Source organism: Puntigrus tetrazona, chromosome 14, assembly GCF_018831695.1.
Source record: "Puntigrus tetrazona isolate hp1 chromosome 14, ASM1883169v1, whole genome shotgun sequence".
Taxonomy (NCBI): domain Eukaryota; kingdom Metazoa; phylum Chordata; class Actinopteri; order Cypriniformes; family Cyprinidae; genus Puntigrus; species Puntigrus tetrazona.
The window spans coordinates 9,255,480-9,280,379 of record NC_056712.1 but is presented as its reverse complement, the minus strand read 5'-3'; the positions used below and the strand labels follow the sequence as shown (position 1 = coordinate 9,280,379).

The 24,900-nt window shown below is 36.2% G+C and overlaps 1 protein-coding gene across 1 annotated transcript in view; it reads left to right on the top strand.

Moving 5' to 3' along the window:
* LOC122357896 (GPI ethanolamine phosphate transferase 2-like) overlaps positions 1–24,900 on the top strand; it is a 111,919-nt gene that overhangs the window by 43,326 nt on the left and 43,693 nt on the right. Inside the window, 2 exon segments of the mRNA XM_043257549.1 lie at positions 4,067–4,284; positions 15,343–15,627. Coding sequence (XP_043113484.1) covers positions 4,067–4,284; positions 15,343–15,627 — 503 coding nt within the window.

Here is a 24,900-nt window from a genome sequence, read left to right as displayed (position 1 = left end):
CTATCTATCTATCTATCTATCTATCTATCTATCTATCTATCTATCTATCTATCTATCTATCAGTCTATCTGTCTGTCTGCTTTTCTTTCCATTCTTTTTTGTTGTTTTCTTTCTTATTTCAGTAAATATTCACGAGTAATCCCCATTATTCCAGGCTCATCCCAGCGGATAAACCGTTTGGCTTTTCTCTAACTCTCCTGCTATGTGATCAATGCTGTGAATTAAACTTTTATTATTAAGCAGACACCGCTGTGTCTAAGAGAGGACAGACCATTTTCTGAGACTCATCCTCACAGGACAGGGTTTCTCATTGCTGTAACGCTATTATGCATCTTGCAGCTCTAATATGCATGACTTTCAGCCGATACTGTGGAAATAACGCCATGTTTCACTGTCATAACACCGTGTAACACTTGACATGGATTCATGAGCTAATTCAGCATAATCATATAATTGATTAATCACAGCCTCGCTTATTTGTGTTATGACAATAGATGAACGTTCCAGCAAAGTGAATTCATTCACAAGAGAATAGATTCATGTGGAAACGACTCTAATGTTCTGTTTCGCACGCTAACGCTCAGTAATTGTCCCATTCATCACTTTTTCTCTGGGTTAACATGATCTCCGTCAGCAAAACGCGTTTTGGTTTATCACCTTTTTGTCTTTAGGGTTCACACAGGCACACCAATTATGATGCTACGTAGACGCTCAGGGGAAGGAAAAAAACGCTTGGGAAAGAAATATTAAACATTCACAGGTTTCACAAGGCCTGGAGGAATGTGCGGCTTTATAAAGTGTCTGTCTTAAGGAGCATACATGAATAGAATTCATACGCAATATGCAACGCTCATGCATACTACTAGTATATAAAGCTCCATTATGCAAAATCATAATAAGTTAAATATATAGTACTGTTTGCCAAAGAGCTCATGTGGTTGATTGTTTTTTGCATGCAGTAAATATTACGAATAACCCTTTTGCTCTACAGAGGAAGAGGTCATATGCAACTTTTTCAGTTGCCATGGCGGTTTCAATTAATATTGAATTTTACGGTAATTAATTTAGCTTCCATTAGTTATTTAGCGTCCATTAGTATTGTGAGGTAATTTGACTAGCAATTTAAAGTAATTCATTTTGCGCAACAGTTTGCAACAAAGAGGCTCATTATATAAAGATGCAATTTTAAGTGCATGCTTTTAGTATGTTATGCAAGTATGCAAATGACATTGCAGCCTGGAAAATTTTCTGTGTTTTTGCATTAGCATCTTAAAGTAATTCAGCTATAGTATTTATATCTATTCATTTTGTGCATGCACAGAGTCCATCTGTCATCACTGGTTCACTCTGAACTTCATGAAGCAATGAAAATGCTTTTTGTATGGAAAGGAAATAAAAATAATGACTTTATTTAACAATTTGAGATAAAGTCATTATTTTCTTTGCATACAAGAAGTATTCTTGTCACTTCATAAATTTAAGATTGCCACAAGCCCCTCGGTTTTCATTTAAAATGTCTTCAAATGTGTTCAGAAAGCAAAGCTTTTAACGTCTTTAAATTTCATTTTGGGGTGGAGAAACCCTTTAATTGCTTTATATGTCGATTAATGAATCACAAATTAATTGCACATCAATTAGGGCCTAGAAATTAGCCCAGAAAAGATCACTTAGAGTCATTATTGTGTTAAATGAAAGAAGCATTGAATGCGAGTGGCAAAATGTAGTGAAGGATGGAAACATTTTTGATTTGACGTTTATTTCGTATAAAATTTAGGCCTGTGGCTATAAATTGTTATTATTTAAAAAAAAGATGTATTTCCACATGAAACACACGAGGTTACATTCATTCAATTTGTAAGGGTTTATCAAAAAAATACTGAAATATGTGATCTAAAACGAGGAAAATACGGCGATATGCCGTATATTGATTCCTTCGAACAGCTGATTCAGTTTAGAATCTATTCCACTTCACATACTAGTTTGCATGCATTATGTTCATCAGCAGTTGCATACGGTGCGAGACGACGTACACGTCTGGCCCAGGATAGAGTGTGTGAAATGCGTTAATGAATGCATTATTTTTTCTAGAATTAATCGCACCAGATTAGCACATTAAATCGACATCTCTAATAAAGACACAGTTTTAAGCGCACGGTTTTAGTATGCAAATTGCAATCCAGCCTATGTGTGTTTTTTGGACTTAATTTGCCTGTATATTTGAGTTAATTCATTTCGCGCATGCAAACAGTTTGCGACAGAGTGACTTACTGCATAAAGATGCAATATTAAGCGCAAGCTCTTAATGTGTAATACACATACAAAACGCAGCCTGTGTGTGTTCGTGGACACGTTTGCATATTCTTCATGCTTTGGCGAGTGTGAGCTTGCATACGTTATGCCAGAGATGTACGTTAAGTATGCAGACAACACCTGCTCGCCTTTGGTTTTGCATACTTAACATGTGTTTAACAACAAAAAAGGAGGCGACGGTTCCCCCCCCAAAAAATTATCATTGTTATTCCAAAAGCTGATTTTTGACACGAACTGATTTGCTGTGTCAGTGGTCGTGCTTCGAGACCGTAGAAGTCAGCCGTTCGTGCATAATGCGTTTTAAATCGCTCTCCCACGCAAACAAGAAAACACACTTGACCCAAGTATGCGACACAAGCAAAATGCGTCTGTGTCATTCTACACGGCATCAGCATCTCCGTGGAGAATCGGAGCTCAGAGATTGGGAGAGACACAATAGAAAGAGAGAGGCACGGAGCGAGACGGAGGTGTCCTGTAGTGAAGCGTCTGGGCGGCATGAGGCAGACGTGCCTGTTAGCTCGCTCTGAGATCCCGCTGTGAAGGCCCTTAGTGTCTGTCTGCTTTAAAACACAGCCAGCAGACACCTGATTCTTATGCAACAGCTTCCTCGTGGTGTCTTCATAACACCGTGGCTGTTTCAAAACCTAGTGTGCATTTCAAGGCATTGTATGTGAAGGCTGTTCTGAAAGAGAATTATGTTATTTTGAAATCCTTCTTATGAGATCAGCACCGCATTTATGCTTTGATGAGAATCCAATCTTGCAATGCGTTTGTGGCAGGCTCAGTAAAGTAAATTGTCTTTTTTTTTTTTTTTCTTCCTCCTTCTGATTGTACTGATTACAGGCTTTGCTGAAATAATAGGAAAAGCAATGGATAACAAAAGATAAACTGATTGTAATCATAAGGATTTTTATTATAAGTTTTAGAATAAATAACATTTTTATTTTATTTGTATTTATTATCTTATATTTTGTTTTTGCCATTTTTTAAAATGGCTAATTATAATAGCTTTATTTTTTAAAATTACATTTAATTAAATTTAAATAGCCTTTTTTCCTCCATGATTTTGCTCACACATTTTATGCATTTTTTTATTATTAGAGGTTTTACCATTTATTTATTTATTTATGACGATGATGATAATTATTGTTGTTTTAATAATTAAAATATGTATTTATTGCAGACTTGCTAAATAACGCCAAACAATAGATAAACAGATTGTTATTGTAAAAACTATTTATTTGTTTGCTTATTTATTTTAGATTTATTTCTCTCTTTTATATTTTTAATGTAATTTAAATTAAAATTGTATTTAAATTGTAATTTATTTATTAGTTTGTTTCATATTATTTTGTAATTTAATTTATTAAAGTTTTAATTTAAATTTTGTGTTATTTTTTCATATTTAATTTCATTTAGTTTAAAATTGTTACTTTCATATTTTAGTGGCGTTTATCTTACGGTCATGCTAAACAATAGACAAAAACAATATACTGCAATAGATAAGCTGACTCTTATTGTAAGGTTTTTTAAGCATTTATTTTTGTTATTTAATTTAACTAGCAGTCATCTAGAGCATTTCAAATCAGTCATTTACAAGATTTCATCTCAGCATTATACCTAAGGTAGTTGCCTATAAAGGTAGACAGCAAGGCACAAGTCACAAGTTCTTGTGTTCTGCTTTCATCTGTGATCGTTCAAGCCAGTTAATTTTTCCATGTTCCTTCCCCTCTCTCTCTCTCTTTCTCTGTCACAGAGGACGGTTACGAGCAGTTTCGCGTGGCGGAGAAGTCTCACGGAAGCTGGATGAAGCTCTTTGTGGATGGAAATACGTCAGAGGTTCTGAGCAACATGGGCAAGAAGGTTCTCAAACAGTATCTGGAGGCCCTGAAGGCCATGAGTTCATCTCTGAGCAAACAGCTGGGCAAATACGACATGTACTCCATGATAATGGGCATGATCTTCATACTGCAGGTGAGATCCGCGCAATCCTGTAGACACCATGCAAGGCTTGTATTGGCATCACTCACAGTCTGGTGTTCTTCATATCACATTAATTATGCCATCTTCTCGAACTTAACTTTATTCAAGGTTCTGGCCGTAAAGGTCAGACTGATTTATATTTTTTACCAGGCAGGTTTTGCATATCTATATTCAGGCAGGTTTTGGCAGATCCTTCTCAGATTTCAACATGTGTTCTTCCACGCCTGTCACTTGCAGCTATAGCGGAAACTAAAGCATTTAACACTTCATAATACTCATTTCCTGGTGCAAAGTGAGTTTACAAGGTGTGTTATGCATCACTAAATTACAGTTTTAACTATTGATAAGAAAAATTAATTCTTTCGAATGTTACATCTCTTTCAGAAGCTACTGGCAGCCTTTTAAAGTATTATTAAAGGAAAGTTTTATAACTGTGAAATAAGTACATTTAAAAAAGCATGCGATAGCAACTTGTGGACATAACGTATGATATATAATGCATTTTTAGTTCATGTTCAAGTTGGATAATCTAAAAATACAGAAATGTTTGAAAAAAGTCTCTTTGGCTCATCAAGCCTGCATTTATTTGATCAAAATACCGTAAAACTAACTGTAAAAATTACTATAATTAAATACTGTAAAAGTACTGTGAAATTTTATTACAATTTCAAATAACTTCTGTTGATTCCGTTATATTTTAAAATGTATTTTATTCCTGTGATCAAAGCTAAATTTGATTGTTCAATGGTGATTTCACCAAGTAAGAGATTTTCTTGACTAATTATCCACAAAAGAGATTGCTGTTCATTTTTAGGTATCTTATAAAGTAAGCTACTTATACTGTAAATAATGTCAGTAGTTATAAGATCAATATTTTGGATTTTACACAAAATTTTTACACTAAAATAAAACTCGATAGCGGTGTCTTTTGTGTGCCAGCGCATTCAGAGTTTTTCCTAATTCACACAGTAACCATACAGATATGGAAATATATCTTTAGACATGAGAAACGCATACATATAAAGCTTGAAGTGTCTACTTTTAAATGTACGAATTAAAATCAAATGTAATCCATGTAAAACTAAAGTGCAGTCTTTCCCGTATCCGAAAGCTTGAAATCTTTTAAATGGATTCGAAATTCGAAAAAACGAACGATATCTGATTATGTAATCCATATGAAAGCAAGGTACAGTCTTTTACGTCTGAAAACTCAGTGTCTACTTTTAAACGTACAAATTCAGAATTTGAAAACTCGAAAACAAGCAATATTTGATTATGTAATCCATATGAAACGAGGTACTGTTTTTCCCGTCTTAGTGTCTACTGTTAAATGAATTTAAATCGAAAAAAAGCATTATCTGATTGTGTAGAAAAGCGAGGTAGCTATAGCCTTTCCCATTTCTATAGTGTCTTTAATGAACGAATTCAAACCGAAAACGAATATTATCTGATTACGTAATCCAAATGAAAGTGAGGTAGTCTTTAGTAGCTTATCTGAAAGCTAATAACAAATTCAAATCCAAAGCTTTTAAATGAACGATTTAAATTTGAATTTGATATCAAATTATGTATGTAAGAAATGTAAGAAACTATAAAAACTAAAGGGCGGTACAACCTTTTCCATATCTGAGTTCATTATATGCAGTCTCCTTTACCTACACAAAAAAACCCCATTAATCTAATGTGATTGTTTTTGAAAAAGACAGGCTATGAGGAATAAGCCAGAATTAACCTCAGAATAATTTATATAGCAATTTGAATAATTACGTTATTGAGTGACTAAATTACTTTTCAGACAGAGTAATTAGTAAAGTAATTTAAATACAATATTGATGATATAATTATTTACTTTTTTAGCATTTAAAGCAACTAGTTTCGTAGTCCAGGGTCACACATGCTGCTCAGGAAACATGTATTATTATCAGTGTTGAAAACATTTGCGCTGCATCTTATTTTTGGAAACGTGATTTTATGACGAAGAGAAATCGTACTGTCCCCAAACATTTGGACAGTACTATAATTGTCATTTACCATTATTCATTTAAATACATTATTTATTTGCAGTATATTGCTTTATGCATCAACCATCGGTCACCAATGCTCTCAAGGTCGCCATTGAAAATGTATACGAATACAACTAGTTTAAGATTATCTAAAGATTTGTGGATAAATGTGGATTTTAGCTGCTGATCTTAAATGAGTTTTGAAAGGATTAAACTGCTTTAAAGCGTGTTTAAAAGAGTTGAATGGTTTACTGCTTGGCGTTTGTTGTTTGCTGTGGCGTCTGCGACCAGCTGCCTTTGTCGTTCTGTTTTATTCCGCTCCATTTAGGAGAAACAATAAATCTCAGGCAGAATAGATGCGTGACTCTCATGAAAACAGCAGAGGTCATTTCATAGTGCAATAAAGAAGAAATCATGTTCCCCGAGAAGCCAGTTTGTAGAATTTTTAAATTGTGCGCTAATGCACACATGCAATAAATCTGTCTTTCTGGTTGACTGTACATGTTGGAAAGATTTATTTTTCGGTTGTTTTCTGGCTCCATAGGTCTTCGTTTTAGTGTATTTTCACTGAATACTTTTCCGCGCGTCGGCTGATAACAAGGTGAACGGCGGTTGAGAGTAGAGAGGAGAGTTCGGAGGTCTTACAGTGGCGTGAAGGAGGATCACTGCCTGAGTTTGAAGGACTGCGGCCTCTCGTTTCATTTACACCCCTCACCCTGCCAACTCATTATGAGCTTAATTAGTCCCTCTCTTCTCTGTAATTAACAATAAAGAGCTTGCCAGCCCTCGCGGCAGAGTTCAGATCCAGCCTGGTGCGGGCTGCTGGAGAAGCGGCAGAGTCCTAGAGAGTCTTCCGGAGCTCATTCCTTCAGCCTTTCAGTTTTGGATTTCCACCGTTTCTTATTTCCTGAAGTCAGCATGAAATCAAAACGGACCCTATTTGCTTTCCAAACACCCAATTCCCGGTTTTTGTGGCCGTTTCATCAGCGCAGATTATTCCTGCAAAGATGTTTGTTTTATGTATTTCATCATTTTTCATTAATACGTGATAAACGGCATTCCCGTATTCCTGGAAAATGAACCAGTAGCTATTAAGCTGTTTTAAAGGAATAGTTTACCCAATAATGAAAATCATGTTGTCAATGACCTTCATTCATCTTTGGAACACAAGTTGAAATCTTTCGGACCTTGCATAGACAGCGATGTAACTGACGTGTCCATTGTTAAAATAGTCCAAATAGTCAGTGGTTCAACCATAATCTTATGAAGCTAAGAGAATACGTCTTTTCAGACTGTTCTGTTCCACAAGAATCCGTTTTCATCGTTCCGTGATTAGAAATGCTTGTTGAGCAGCAAATCTGCATATTAGAATGATTTTTGAAAGTCCGTGTGACGCTGAAGACTGGAGTAATGATGCTGAAAATCCACATGAATAAATTACGCTTAAATTACGTTACATATCATACGCTGAGTCAGAGGTCAGCCAAGAAGCCAGAACTCGATTCTCTCGCAAACACACATACAGCCGCTTTATTTTATAACTTTAAAATTATCTTCAAAAACCCTATCGATCTGCTCCAGAAGACACGCGTTAACCCCCTCAAGGGCAAATTTGTTAGTTTCACGATGCAGTACTTTGCAGGTATACCGTATCCGATTCATGGGGCTTTGCTATCCACCAGCAAGTTTGAAGAGCCAGGACTGTGTTTGTCTGAAAGAATTAAGTCTTTAACACCTAGAATGGCTTGGGGGTGAGTAGATTATGGCATAATTTTCATTTCTTTAAGGCCATCGCACACTGAAATGTCCGAAAGTCCGAAATGCATGCTACAGATGCACGGAAAATCAAACCTGATCTGAATTTTTTTTTTATGATGGACAAATGATTGGGAGTCAGTGTGTAAACTTGATTGACAACAGTGTGAGGTTGTATTTTGTTTGTACATGCAAAAATTTCGGATGAGACGTTGAAAAATAAATATGACTTCACGTGCCAATCATGTTTACACACTGCCTCTGAAACTTGGGAAAAAAAAACTAAAAAAAACAGGCCGGGTTCAATTTTGTGCATTTTAATAGGAAGGGATGACGAATGAGAAAGATGAAAGTAGAAAGTTTCAGGATCTTTAACCTATGTTTACACTAGTGCGTTCATTTGGAAAAAGTCTCGAAAAACACTGCAGTCAGAAAACTCTGGGGTTGCATTTCAGTCTAAACGGAGCTAAAAGAAAACTTTTGAAAACTGCGTCATGGCTGAACATATTCTCTCCATCCTATATGTATCCTATATGACCTTGTAAACAGTAACATAATGCCTGTTATTCTACAGCCAGATATGTGTTGGTAGGTTCCCCATTGGATCGCTCCAAGCACACAGACGTGTCTGCCATTTAAATAATAGGCAATCGACCGATGCATATGTATGGTTGTACCTGCACGAATGGTCATGTGACATGCATTTTAGGTTGTGTAGTGTAGGCGGAGATCGTCTCGTAATGCAGTGAAAATGCCAGTGTAGAGTAGGATTGTTTTCTTTCTACAACGCCATGTTAAAAAGAAAACGCACTAGTGTAAACAGTGCCTTAGTGAGCAGAAGAGGTTTGATACAGGATGGTATTACGCTAATGGGCTAATGCCATTATTTTACAGCTTAGGCCTCGGGTGAAAAGTCTGCAACATTCGTCTTTTTTTTAAAAAGTTAGGTTGATGTGTCTGTATATGTTTACAGGACTCTACACTTCAAGCACGTAATTCAGCTGCTTTTGCGGTATAGATGCAGTATTAGACTGTCAGCGCGCTAAAACCCTCTCTGAGAAGATGCATCACTAAATTCATCCCTTTAAAGCTGCACTGCTACAGCCATCAAAGCAGAGCTTTTGAAACAAATTCACCACCTTCAAGAATAAACACAATTACTGTCAGACTTCAAATCGCCTGTCGTGATCCATGCTCCCGTTATTATGCACAATCCATAGCTCTCAGTTTATTTGCAAAGACTATGATAGTTTTGTGCAATGGAAGATTATAGTTATTTATTTGTTATAGTTATTCAGCCTGTTTATTTGTTCAGTATTTGTCAGATACCGTACTTAATGTGCTATTGACAGCATACACTACTGTTCAAAAGTTTGGGGTCAGTGAGATTTATTTATTTATTTTAGTTTATTTTTGAAAGCAGTGAATGCTTTTGTCCAACAAGGACACGTTAAACTGAAGTGAGAATAAAGGTGTTCATGATGTTACAAAATACTTCTTTTACAAATAAATGCTGTTCTTTTGAATTAAATGAATTTTGGAAAGAGTTTCTTTGAAAAATATTTCTTTGGAAAATTTCTGTTTACAAAGAAATATTAAAGTTATATATTGAAAACTGGAGTAATGGCTGCAAAAAATCAGGTTTGTATCACAGGAATAAATTTCCTTTTAAAATACATTTTAATAACGAACAGGTTTTTAAAATATTTAAATACACACGCATTTAGTATATATTTTGTAAATACGTCATTTTATTTCTAAAAATATATACTATAAAAATATATACTATATACTATAAATAGTACACACATACAGACGTGGACAAAATTGTTGGTACCCTTTGGTCAATGAAAGAAAAAGTCACAATGGTCACAGAAATAACTGTTATCTGACAAAAGTAATAATAAATAAAAATTCTATAAATGTTATAAATGAAAGTCACATTGTTTTTCAACCATGCTTCAACAGAATTATTTAAAAAAATAAACTCACGAAACAGGCATGGACAAAAATGATGGTACCCCTAGAAAACACTGAAAATAATGTGACCAAAGGGACATGTTAATTCAAGGTGTGTCCACTAATTAGCATCACAGGTGTCTACAACCTTGTAATCAGCCATTGGGCCTATATATATTCCAGGTAATCACTGTGTTGTTTGGTGATATGGTGTGTACCACACTCGACATGGACCAGAGGAAGCATCTCAAGAGATCAGAAAGAAAATTATAGACAAGCATGTTAAAGGTAAAGGCTATAAGACCATCTCCAAGCAACTAGATGTTCCTGTGACTACAGCACATATTATTCAGAAGTTTAAGATTCATGGGACTGTAGCCAACCTCCTGGACGTGGCCGCAGGAGGAAAATTGATGACAAATCTAAGAGACGGATAATCCGAATGGTAACAAAAGAGCCTAGAAAGACTTCTAAAGAGATTCAAGGTGAACTTCATGCTCAAGGAACATCAGTGTCAGATCGCACCATCCGTCGTTGTTTGAGCCAAAGTGGACTACATGGGAGAGCGACCAAGGAGGACACCATTGTTGAAAACGAATCATAAAAAAGCAAGACTGGAATATGCCAAACTACATGTTGACAAGCCACAAAGCTTCTGGGAGAATGTCCTGTGGACAGATGAGACAAAAATCGAAGTTTTTGCCAAGGCACATCAGCTGTATGGAAAAAATGAAGCATATCAAGAAAAGAACACTGTCCCTACTGTGAAACATGGAGGAGGCTCTGTTATGTTCTGGGGCTGCTTTGCTGCGTCTGGCACAGGGTGTCTTGAATCTGTGCAGGGTACAATGAAATCTCAAGACTATCAAGGAATTCTAGAGAGAAATGTACTAGCCAGTGTCAGAAAGCTTGGTCTCAGTCGCAGGTCATGGGTCTTGCAACAGGACAATGACCCAAAACACACCGCTAAAAACACCCAAGAATGGCTAAGAGGAAAAATTGGACTATTGTAAAGTGGCCTTCTATGAGCCCTTCTTTGGAAGGAGCTGAAACATGCAGTCTGGAAAAGGCACCCTTCAAACCGGACACAACTGGAGCAGTTTGCTCATGAGGAGTGGGCAAAAATACCTGCTGAGAGGTGCAGAAGTCTCATTGACAGTTACAGGAAGCGTTTGATTGCAGTGATTGCCTCAAAAGGTTGCGCAACAAAATATTAAGTTAGGGGTACCATCATTTTTGTCCAGGTCTGTTTCATGAGTTTATTTTTTTAATAATTCTGTTGAAGCATGGTTGAAAAACAATGTCTGACTTTCATTGGTTAACATTTATAGAATTTTATTTATTATTACTTTTGTCAGATTAAAGTTATTTCTGTGACCATTGTGAGTTTTTTCTTTCATTGACCAAAGGGTACCAACAATTTTGTCCATCTGTATATTATGTATAAAAATGTTTATGTTAGATGCAATTAATCACAATTACTTCTTTAACAGTGGTAAATATTTCACAATATTGTTTTTTTTTTTTTTTTTTTTTTTTTATAAATTGCATTTGAAAATATGCATGTATGCTCTCTTTTAAGACCTTTTGATCTGATTCAAAAAAAAAAGAAAAAAAAAAAAAAAAACGCAACGGCAGCAAATAACCAATCCTCTGTGAGGAAAGGAGTCTCATATGACCCGCTGGATGCCCTCAAACCTTCTGATATTCTCCAGTCCCGCATCCCAGTGGACCCTGTGTCCTTTAGATCTCATTGACAGGATGAGGTATCGACTGTTTGAAGACTGTAGTACTTCAATAATGGATTGCACTTAGCAAATATAACTGTTGAACTGTGGCAGGAAAAGGTCTTTAGCTCACGCGCACATAGAGCATACATCAAATGAGGGGGTTTCATCAATTCTGCAGGCCTAGGAAAAAAAAAGTACTGCAATCATAGAAGATGAACAGTGTTATAATATGTTACCTCCGTCAATCTTTGGAAAATAAGTGCTGGTTTTGAACAGTAAGGGCCCATTAGTTAATAGTAGTCTTAATAATGTAATTTTAATAATGCATTGGCATTTTTTTAAGCTTGTGTTAAGTAATGTAAGTATTATCAACACATGATGCCTTCAGATACAATTGTGCATGTTTTTTTTTTTCTAAAGTCTCTATATTTCCCCAACGGAATGTGTCTCTTTGTTATTCAAGGTACCAGAGTCTTTGTAAAGTCTGCTTGTGTAAAGTCTTCTTCTCTTGAGGTTAAGCGCATGAAATAACATCATTTAGATTCCATTGGCGCCTGTAAGACTCCGCGTTGTCTCCCGGGGGCCGATTCCACATAAATTAATAGCAAAGCGTCTCCCCAGAGTCAAACCAACAACAAATACACATCTGAAAAGGAAACTTTTCAAATTACTTTTCAAAAGTTTCGTAGTGCAAACGGGGCGGCTGTTGTTCATGGTGATAAAACCAAATTCACTCATTCGACTGCTGAAGGCCTGCAATTAAAAGCAACATGAAATGTCGTTTGCCAAGCATGTAATGCGAAGTATTTCAAAGTGGAACAAGATGTTCAACAAGAAAAATAAAACGGGCTGGATTTTGCTATGGTTTTCGGTTTGTTTTGCTTCAGGAGCCATGAAAACGAACATTGAGATTTATTAATAATGCAGATATTTTTTTATAGAAGTGGTTCGTTTTCGCATTTTCAACATTTTTTCTTATTGTTATCATGTCTTGTGTTAGTAAGCTGTTTTTTAGTTATTTTTTTTAGCCTAATCGAAATAGACCAACTGCAGTTTGATATATACTGTATATTCGTGTGTAAGTATATTTATCTAATATAACATAACTAGCCTTATGTGTGGGTAGGTAGGCAGATTATTTGCAATCAGAAACACAAATTGCTAACAAGACTGCAGTGTTGCTGACTGTGAGGATGCGAGTGTACATGCTTGATGAATTGAACAGCCGATTTGCCAACTTTACCCAACAAGCTGGCAAAAAAGGTCTACACCATAATGAAGCGCACCAATTAGCTTTAGTCACGGTGTTGGACAAAAGGTCAAAATAAACGAGGAGAAGTGTTGTGAAAAAGTAGCACAATAGCTGTTACTTTCCGAACAGCATTAGAGGACTCCAGAGGTTGCCAAAAAACAGTAGGTAATTTGCTCTGTAATTTTTACACAGGCTGTGTGAGGAAATACACAGACGAGTTCAATTTGGACGGGATTGAAATCGCAAAGTGCAGCTGAGAAACAAATTGACCTGACCTCCTCCGGGGAGAACTAGTCCTGTCCAAATAGGGCGGAGAGGGGTGGAAAATGAGCGCGGTGTCGTCATCCAGATAAAACAAAAGTCATTTCGCAAACGGAGTTCGCTAATAAAGCCTTTGGTAAACATCGAGGCAAGCATCTTTGCCGCTGTCACGTTCTAACAGTGAAAACTTACTTTGAGTTCGTTCTTTGAACTTTCTATCCGTCAAAGAATGCTGAGAATAAGTCGGTTACATTTCCAGCAAAAATATGAAGTAGCACAACTTGTTGATCATTAATATTTAAAAGACTGTTAGAGACATCAGAGATGTTTCTTCAGCAGCAAATCAGAATATTACAATGATTTCTGAAGGGTCATGTGACACCGAAGGCTAGTGTTAATGATGCTGAAAATTCAGCTTTGGTCGCAGAAATAAATTATTATTATTATTATTATTATTAATAATTATTAAATTATTTTTAGAATAGATTTTGCAGTGTTTTAAAATAAATGCAGCCTTGCTGAGCAGAAGAGGCTTCTTTCGCATGGAATCAGTACATATGTGTTAACATTAAGATTTTGCTGTTCATTGTTGGTTCGTGGCACATAATACCAGAAACACACATTATGAACGAAAATATGGTCAATTATGATTTCATGCTGACTTCAAGCATATTACTGTTTTCCTTTTTCAGTTTCAGCAAAATATCAGTTTGCGTCCTGATTATTTTTTCATCCTGTTTACCGGCCTCCAGTTGTTCGCTTATTCTTTTGGCCCTTTATGGTGAATCTAGTTCCCACAAAGCTTTTATCTGAGATGATCGGCGGTTTGTGTCTATTCTCTGTTAAATATTAACGTGGCGTTTCTGACCCTCCGATTTCAAGTTCTGAGAGAAAAGTTTTTTTGTCTTTTTTTTTTTTTTTTTTTTTTGTGACTCATCGCTCACAGCTCAAATGTAACATCCCGTAGAGATGTCAGCGAAGACAGCCGTGAGCGAGTGAACCGGATGGGGACAAGAAAGAAGCGAGTGCGTTTCAAAGGGAGCGTTTGACTGTCGGTGCATTGTTGGGAGTCGGAGGCAAGGACACGTCAGCGTGTGTCCTTTTTTTAAAGCTCCGCTCTCCTGCTTTTATCAGAAATCTCTCAGACTTTGAGATATCTGCATTCACTTCTTGGCTGTCGTTGCGGTCGACAGTTTTTTGCAATGAAAAAATCTGATTGTGCATTAGCAAAAGGCTTCCTGACAGTTTTTTTTTTCAGTAAATAATCTCTAAATTCCGTATGAGTCATTCTTTAGGGATGTTTATGAATATGTGTCACGATGTCGAGCTCCATCATTCATTTTCCTAATGTGCGACCAACGCTGACAACCCTTCTGATGAAGAGTGTGTGTGTGTTTATGCGAGGTTACTGTTTTTTTTTTTTTTCCAATAAATAGTTTTTCCAATAAAATCAATAATCTGATTTGCTGATTTCTTTAACTTTTGTTTAATTGGCAAAAATACAGATTTCCAAAGTTTTCGCTGATGAACGTAATTGTATTTTGTAAAATGGAGATTTTGGTGGTAAAAAAAAAAAGTTAGGAAAGAGGCATTTGTCAGACTTAAATTGTTAGAAAAGATGGCTTTTAATAAATGCTGTTCTTTTTAACTTTTTGTACTTTCCAAATACTTTGCAGTATACTTTCCAACGGCGTCGAATCAAAAGTGTTCACTGAGAAGCTGTAGAGTGCCCCCTCAGCCAATCCAATGTCTCCAAACCCAGATATGCGAAATGATTGACAGGCGGAGAGCGTTTCTGATTGGCTTGAAACTTTCAGATTCTTTTTTGCTGATTACAGGCCCTTGTGTTGACACGGAGACGTGTGTGATTTCTCAGGATGCCTGTTTCGGTGATATCTGCCAGGGCCATTTTATGAGTGATATTCCCTGAAAACACTTACAGCAGCTTTAATGCCAGATGTAAAAAAAACTATCTGTCTCAAATGGCCATTTGTGATGGCATCACCCGAGACAGATGTTAATACAAGCGGCAAACAGTGCCCTGGTGTGTGCGTGTGTGTGTAATTGAAAGCTCGCTCTCGTTCTCCAGGTGCTGTTTTTGCTCTTGTTGGCCATGCCGGAGGCGTTGAGCAGGGAGGCGGCTGTGGACGTCCCGCTGGTGTCATCTCTGCTTTCTCTGCCCTTCTACCTGCTGTGTCTGTTCGGCTCGGCCCTTCACGTGCTGGTCTGCACCTCTGCCGGAGGCCCCTGCTACCTCTGCTCTCTCCCTTGGGTCCTAGTGTTCACCGTCATCCTCTTGTCCTCCGCCTTTACCTGTGCTCTGGTCACTATGGCTGCGAGGAGAATGCCGACCAGCAACAAGACACCTACTAAGGTGAGTAAAAGGTTTCTGCACCGTGGTAATCATCAAATGTAAAATACAGGTTTCATCCCCTTTTGCTCTCTCACAAAAAATCCACCCACATTTTTGTTGAGAGCGGTTTTGGACTGCTTGATCTGAAAATATTTCTCTCCTGATTCAGATGAAACAACCTTTTCACCAGTGAAATCAATATTAGGGATTATGGGCTCACATTTTAGCCAGAAGCAATGGTTAAGATTAAAAACTCAACCTGGACTGATAAAGATGTGTACTTCTGTGCACTTTTTGTGCAGCACTGTTTTTACATTCCATACTTTCAAAGAGAAATGCCGACTGATTGGCGCTAAAACACAGGTTCAATACGTGAACCCTTGCACGTCTTCAAACGTTATATATCTATGTATTGCGACTGTCCCTAAAGTTAATGCTCTATCATGTAGGAAATATGCTCTACACCAAATCCAACCCTACACGATAGTGTTAACAAATGCAAAACTAATATAAAAAAGCATTTGTTGGGCAACCGTGCCATTTCAACTTCCTTTTACACAGATTTGAACTGTTTTTTTGAACTGTAGTTACACAGGATTTCTCTCAAGTACATCTCTGTACTCCGTGAGCTACTGAACAAACCTACCGTCTGAAAACCCATATGAAGCTGGATATGTGTGATGCTAATATACTAAAGCATTATTTTTTAAATATCCAAGCATATTAGTATTGTTTTGAAGTCATGACATGATATCCTTCAAGTAACCGTTAGAAAATGATGCTTTATTAATTAAAACGCTGTAAATTTGTGTAAACAGTAGTAAAAAGGTGTCAGTTTTACTGCCTGTAGTGTTCATTCCTTTTGGGAACTGCAGTGATATGTACTTATTGGTACATATTTCGTGTCTCACTAAAAAAGTGCACCCAGGTACAATTATGCCATGAGATCAAGTAGTAAAAACCTCTTAGAGATGGATTCATGTCACTTTTGAAATCAACTTATTGAAAAAAAAAAAAAGCCACTTGTCTTCCATTGGTGGGACAAACAAACAAAGCAATGTTTTGCCATCGTGTTTACACTTTTCAGGGAAGTCAACCTGTGAATGTGTGTCTTGTAGTCGTCTCTGCACATTAGGCTGTGATGGGAGAAAGTTTTTTGAACATCAGAAGCATCACACACAGCAGCTTTATGTCTCTGGAGGACCAAGCAGAGTTTCAGATTTTCCATTTTGCTCAAAACACCAAAAACAAACCCTGATTGAAGTTTTATCCTTGGCAGTTTATTTAAGGACAAGTTGAGAAGCTCTCTGGTTACTTTAGACAGAGGCTTTGCTGTAAACGCAATGTCCTTTTACTTGTTTAAAGGTCATGAGTGAACAGGAGCCTTTGTCAAAAGACGGCTTTGGCAATAAGCCAGCTTAAGATGTTAAAAAATTAAAAAAGTGCTAATGCTATACACTACCAGATGTTTGAGGACGGTAAGGTTTGAGGTTTTAAAAAGTATTTTATGCATTTAATTGAATATGCAGTAAATATTATTATAATGAAAAATGATTTTAGATTTAAATATATTGTAAAATGTAATTTATTCCTCTGATGCAAAGTTGAACTTTCAGCGACATATTCAGTGTCCTTCAGAAATCATTCTAATATGCTGCTCAAGCAATTATTAAAAAAATTATTATCAATGTTGTGCTGCTTTCCAGGATGCTTTGATTTAATAGAAAAAAAAAAAAATAGTTTGTATCTCAATTATAAAAATTACATTTTAAATTATATCCCTCTAATATCTGAGTTTTATTCTTAAATAAAAATGTTAGTTGTTGAAGGTATACCATCCTGTGTCTAGTTGCACGGTAAGGGGTGTAATAAAGATAAGGCTGTAGTGGTGTGCACAATTAAATAAGGTAAACTTGTTTTGTTAGAGACTGTTGTAAGATGAAGAGCTTGTCTTCAGGGTTGCCACATGTCAAAATAGCGAAAGGAGGAAAGGAAACCTGAAAAGAAAAATAAAGGAATTAAACTAAAGGAACAATAAAATAAATGTGCAATGAACATCTAGCTGGATTTGATCACAGAATAATCCCCAACAGGGTGATCAGGACAGAGCTGTCACAGTACTTATTACACATAAGTAAGAATGGCAATAAGAGGTATTTACTTAAGACGAAACTGTTAGCAGTTTGTTAGTACTAATTAGGATCTGCATTTATATGAATCAAGAGAGTGAGTCTGCGAAACCAGGTTGACATAATTAAATAATTATACTAATAATATTGATTTAAGTTTTAATATTTTGTTAACTGGCCAAATGCAAAGCTTCCATAAAGAAAACAGATCTCTGGATGTCGCAGTTCAACCAATCAGAATCAAGTATTCCACAAAGACATGTAATAAAATACAGAAAAATCTACCTCTACTACCTCTATCTACCTCTTTAAAGGGATGCAGTAGTTGACCCCAAAAAATTAATAATTAATTCTGTCATTAATAAGTTACCCTCATTGGTACCCTCATTGTTCCAAGCCTGTAAGATTCTTGTTAATCTTCAGAAAACTAATGAATACGACATTAGATTGGATTAAAAATATCTTAATTTATGTTCCAAAGAAGAACTAAGGTCTTACAGGTTTGGAATGATATAAGTCTGAGTAATTAATGACAGAATTCAAATTTTTCAGTGTTCCTTTAACAAAGAAACGAAGCCCAAACAGATTCCCCAGTACGAAGGTAAACCCCTCCGCTTTGTTTACCAGTGAGCACTTCAGCAAATATGAACACTAACTCCTTATCAAAACAACATTTATTCAAGACTAGATTAATCCAAGAGGAAGCCAGGATCTCGCAACTTATTCATGGACACACAGACAATAAACTGCTGCCTGTGACATTCATAAAAAGACTTTAGAGTAACCAATAATGCATGAACACATCTTACAGTGACTTACAGTATCAAAGAACAGACAATGGGGAGGAAGGAAAGAGAGAGCCACACAACGCAGCAAAGCAAATACAAGAAATGACTGTAACAGAGTCATTAATTAATCATAATTTCCCCATAACATTGATGATCAGATGATTTTCTCAGACCATACAGCTAAAACTTGAACATCAAGAAGATCAGGCCTTTTCTTCTCAAACTTGTTCTGCCCAGGCTGGACTATTGTCACGCTCTCTTAGCAAGTCTTTCAAGGCAGTTCTATGAAACCTTTACAATTAATCCAGAGCGAAGTGTTCACAATCCATGCTTCACCAAATCACAGACTTTCACATTAAATGTTCCCTCCTGGTGGAATGAAATGCCCAACTCAGTCCTTAGCAATCTTCAAGAACTGGCTAAAAACACATTTCTTCTCTCTTTATTTGACCCTCCAATTCTTGCAATCTCAATTCTAATTATATGTTGTTGTTGTTTTTTTATATTCTATATAAAAAAGTCCCTTTTTACAATAAAAAAACCCTCGTTACTTGTACTGTGTTAGGCTAACTGAAACTAAGTTGCTTTGGATAAAATCACCTTCTAAATGGCTAAATGTAAATGAATTAAAATAAGAATTACGATGTCAGCTTTTTGATTCTCAATGAACGTAGCTCTTTTTAATGTATTTTTGTATTATTTTAAATAATTTTAAGTTAGTTGAGGCCCCAGGTAAGATTTTTTTTAACAATATCAGCATCCTTCTGTGATGACTTTGCATTATTAAGATGAAGTTACGGAAAAAATTATAATTAATGGATTTAAATACAGTAGCAGTAAATCTATTCATAACGCATATATCAACTGTTTTATATATATATCAACCAGACATACACCTGCCAAAGTTTATTGCCATTTTATATCATCTAAAAATATATATATATACCCTATTATTGATAGTTTTCAAAATAATTGCAAGTTATTTTAATGCATCCCAATCCAAAAGCTAGGAATCTAGAGTGTTAGTAAACTTTTATAGGAAACTGTAAGCAATCTTAAACGCATTTCTTTGTTGGTTTGAGATTGAGCTGCTCTTTTGGTCTCCATGATGAATGTGAGATGACAATATGACCATTATATCAGCCTTCTCTTGCATCATGGGATAGAAATGTCATCATTAAACATCAGTGAAGTTTATAGCACTAGTAGAGTCTCACAAAAAAAATCCATTCTGGGTCATATTTCATCCCCAAAATCATAAGGAAGAAGTTGTGTTAGGCTTCTAGGAGACTTCTTTCTTCATAAACTCCTCTTAATAATGCATATCTGCTTTTGGCCTCCTCCAACAGCAGAGACACGGGGAAAGTTTTCAGGGATAAAAAAAAGAATTTGCTCCAGAGTTAATGAGATAAGAAGAGGACACCTCTTTTAATTACCTCTTTACAGGAAAGAAAGATCTCCCTCGCTCTCTCTTTCTGTGGCACGCGGGAGAAAATTGCTGACAGTCAGAGGTGAGAACAAACAGAACGATCATTAGAGAGAGAGAGCGGTTGCTGCAGAGGAGAAGAGCAATAAGGCTAGGAAGTGACTGTGAGACGAGCAGAGTGAAAGTTTTGCAGCATCACTCCTCGATTCCCAGTCGAGTTCCTGTCACCTTCCACCTTCCAGACGGCTGTCTGTTATTTTGAAGCATCACTCACGCTCAATATTTAATGAGCAGGTTTTTTTTTGCTCCGGATTCCGTCTCTGGTGGCAAGAGCTCGGATACATGCACAGAGAATATGTTGGGCTCTAAATTAAACGCTGGCTTTTAGGAGCATTCAGGTTGAATAAAGAGAAATCGTCTGGCCTGAGGCGTCTTCAAGGGGCCGTATCATGGAAATCAGGGTTTTTTCCTGCTCGTTTGATGTACTGCGCGTACTCGAGAACTCGAATGACAGTGATGATCGTTCGTGAAAACACACTAATGATTTATGTGATCGGTGATGGTGGCATATTTGGGTTAGGACGGCGGTTTTATGCGTTTGTGCATTCCCTGGCATCCAAGTCAGCTGGAAATGGGATACAACATGCATTTAGTGAAACCTATCCTACGTAACAGGTTTTTGTTACTCGTTTAGCAAATCTGATGCTGTTTTTGCAGTTTTGCTGGACAGCAGTAATACAGTATTTTTCAATGTCATGTTTTAGGTTGTGAACTTTTGGAGAGGAATAAAGGTTGTTAAAATGAAAATGATAGGAAAAATATTGACAATATTGTGCTTTGCATGTTAAATAGTTGAAAATGTAATTAAAAATACAATTTAAATATTAGATTAAAAAAAATTAATAAAGTTAATAACTGAAATAGTTTGAAATACTAAAATGAAAATAAATGAAAACTAAATGAAAACTGATAATAATAATTATTTTAAAAGGACAAACTAATAAAAAATAAAAAGAGTACATATAAATAAAATATAAAAAAATTATGAAAATTAAAATGAAACGTTTTTTAAAGCGAATTAATATGAAACTACTGATTAATACTACTACAAATGATTAATTAATTAGTATTAATTATAATTTATTAGTAATTTATTACTTCATTAGTACTTTTTAAATATTTTTATTATACTTTATACACACACAAGCGCAGTCACATGCATGTCAACTAATATATATATATATGTGTGTGTGTGTGTGTTGGTTTTTGTGGTTTACAAGGACTTTTGACCTGAATACGTACCAGCATTACAAGGACATTTGGGTTTATGAGGACAGGGACCATGTCCTTATAATTCCGACAGTGTATATGCCTTTCTCTATGTCCCAGAAGTTCCCTCTCAAATTTTCGCGCTATGTCCTAATATACCACAAAACCATGAAATTTTACTATACACAGTGTATCCTCTGAGCTCGTGAGTGCGCCCCTGCAGCCCGGACGCGGTACTACAACTACGTCTTCGAAAATTTGCATATTTTACGCTTGTGTAAGTTTGGAGGGCGCTGATTGGCTAATCGCGAAAACAAGATGGCGCCGGTGGGCGTGGTTACAATTTGCCGAAATTTTTAACTTTGAAGAAGTGAGTTGCAGTTTAATAATTTTTTAAATATTATTTTTTATCATTTATCGACTGTGTGAGAATATACATTCATAGGGATCCTGCACGTATTCCTTAAAGTTATCATTATAAAGTATATGAGTGACTTGCAAGCTGTAATCATAGCTGTAATGCTATTAATATAACATTAATCCTAACTGTAAATTTAACACCAAGGCTTATATATGGTTATGTAAATACATATTATTATTGTTAATAGCAATAATAGTAATATCAATACAACCCCGTTCACACGTGCGTCAATCAGAGCGAGCGTGACGTTTTGTAACTTCCTGTTTGATCCTGACGGAATCTCTGCACCTAGAGAAGACACCTGTGATGTGAACCTGTTTGAGACGACCATTATATGAAAGGTAAGTTATGCTGCTATTAAACCGTTTCTCTGAGAGTTTGTAGCTCAGTTTGTGAGTGTTTCAGTGGGATCTTGCGGCTTGTTTTAAGAAGCGGCTCGTTAGTTAGAAAGCAGCTAGCGCATGATGCTAACAGCGCTAACGAATTTACACTAACTGTCCGTCTATTAACTGTAGCGTCTGGCAAGAATTAAAAAATGATTATAATTTTAACTGCTTTTCATTTTACTGTAACTGTAATAGAACATAGACTGGCCATCATAATAATGTGTTGTCATGACTACAGTCTGTGAAGGGGAGGGGCTTCCACTGAGTACAGTATCCTGACGTGCCTGTTATGTTTAATATTGCTATAGTTTGTAAAATTATCTTTATTTGTTTAGTGCTTTATGGAATAGATTGTCAAATCTTTATTTTTATTAAAGCAGACACATCAAATGATGGCTGAAGTGAAAAGGAGAAGGAGAAAACTGAAGCCAGTTGATGAGGCCATACAGTTTTCACTACTACAGAAAGACAAATCTGGTCTTGAAGGAAGATTCATCAATGATTTTAAAGGCAAGTTAAATGTTTTGATTGAACCAAGTTAAAGGCATAGTTCACACAAAAGTGAAGATTTTGTCATCCAGTCACCCTCAATTTTTTTTCTCAAATTTGTGTAAGTTTCTACCATGTGGTGGGCACAAAAAAGATATTACTAACCATTTGATGGCTAGTAAAGGATGACAGAATTTTGTGTGTGTGAACTATAGTGAGCTAGTGACTATGCCTAGTGTAATAAAGTTGTCTCAGGCTCATTATATGTTGTTCTCACTGCTGTTCTTGTTTAGGAGAGGTGTGTTTGAGAAAGGAGATTTCCTGCTGGAATATAGAGGGGACCTCATAGATAAAGAAGAATGTGAACGCGGAGGCAAAGGATATATCATGATGCACTTAAAGTTTATATATTTGAGTTTCGCTATAATGGAAAGCTTCTCTGGTATGTAAAAGTGGTTGATGTACATGTTTATTGATAATTAAATTATATCATTTAAAAAAATGGTAGTGGACATGTCTGTGGTCTAAGTGCATATTTTGCTAAAATGATCAGTTATGTGTTTTCAAAGCTTAGTGATGACTGTTAAATGATTGCTGATTACAAAGCATATGATGACGTTTTCAGGACTGATGTTGTCTGTCATTTGTTTAGCATTGACGCAGCCCGGGATGATGGTAAACGATGACCATATGAACCCAAACAGCAGGATGAGAACCATCTCTGCGGATGGAAAACCTCACTCAAAGAGCATCTGTCCTGGTGAAGAGATAACTGCTTCTGACTGGCCATGGCGATGCACGGTACTGAAACCTCTAGACTGTCAATTCTGATTTATTGTATTATAGTAAAGATTAAATGTCATTTATTACTAGGGCTGAATGATTAGTCAGATGCAATGGTAATATGCATTCTGTCAGTAAAGCTGGTTCTGTGATTGGTTGTTAGTCTTCTTCATGTGCTTTCAGATATAGTGCCATTTAATACACAGAGCCATAGATCGCTGACAAGCTACACAATATCACATTCATAATCGATGCTGACGAGATGCACATCACAATCCCATGTGATTTATTGTACAGCCCTAGTTGTTACCCAAGTTAATGTTAGTGACTTCTTAACCATTACATTACAAGCATGTTCATTCCAGTATGTCAGGTTGTGTTTACACCTGTATTATGAGGACCATCGTAAGAACATAGATAAAATGTGACACCAAGACCATGTTTACACCTGTATTATGAGGACCCAGTTTTATGAGGACCATCGTAAGAACATAGATGTAAAATGTAACTTCAAGACCATGTTTTTGTGATGTCCTAATAAAACTGGGTCCTCTTAATACAGGTGTAAACATACACAAAATGTGACACCAAGACCATGTTTACACGTGTATTATGAGGACCATCGTAAGAACATAGATAAAATGTGACATCAAGACCATGTTCTTTGTGTTAACATACACAACCTGATATACTGGAATGAGCGTGCATGTAATGCAATGCATGAAAAGTCATGAACATTATCCTGGATGACACTTAAATAATGAAATACTGATTTGAAATATTGAAATCTTAAAATATTGTAAAAATTGTTATTTTGTATATAACGGATAAAATATCAGCAAGATTATGAAACGTACATATAATTTCTATGCATGTTTTAAATCAGTATTTCATGAACGCATTTATGTCTCAATCAATGTTACAAATGTCTAATTAAATATATGTGTTCTTCTGTACAGAAATGAAAGCAGCCAGAAACTGAAAAACCACGAAGAGGGCAAAAAGTGGCATGGTCACATGATGAAATTACAGCTGTAATGAAACCTTTTAAGTCCCATGTAAATAAAGGTAAAGTGGCCACATGAACTGAATGCCAGCAGTGTAAGTTTTGGCAAGGCGTAGTGCTCAGAACATACGGGATTTTGTTAGAAATCGAGGAATTAGCCTAAAAAGGAAAATGCAAAGTAAGTAACCTAACAGTACATCCTGTGTCTCTTTTGATGCCGTTCTATTGTAATTAGCACATTGGTGGTTGGTGCCTAAGGTTTTTGTTTATTTGTTGAAGTTATTAAAGTTCTTCTAAAACGCATTGGTCCCTCTAATGTTGTGTATTGTGTTTAAGATCCGGTACTCTTTAACCACCTCAGTCTTGATAATGCAGCATAGTGTGACCCGTGTGTGTGTTGTGTAAGGTCATGTACCAGTAAAACACCCTGGTCCCTGTAATCCAGAGAACTGACATGTTTGGTGTATTGTAAAGTGAGTGTCCTCATAAATCAGTCATACCCTGTAAATCACAATTATGAAATGGGCGGGAACATTTTAGGGGGGGCGTGGCAGTCCTTGTGTACCACCAAAATATCAGATTGTCATATTATCCATT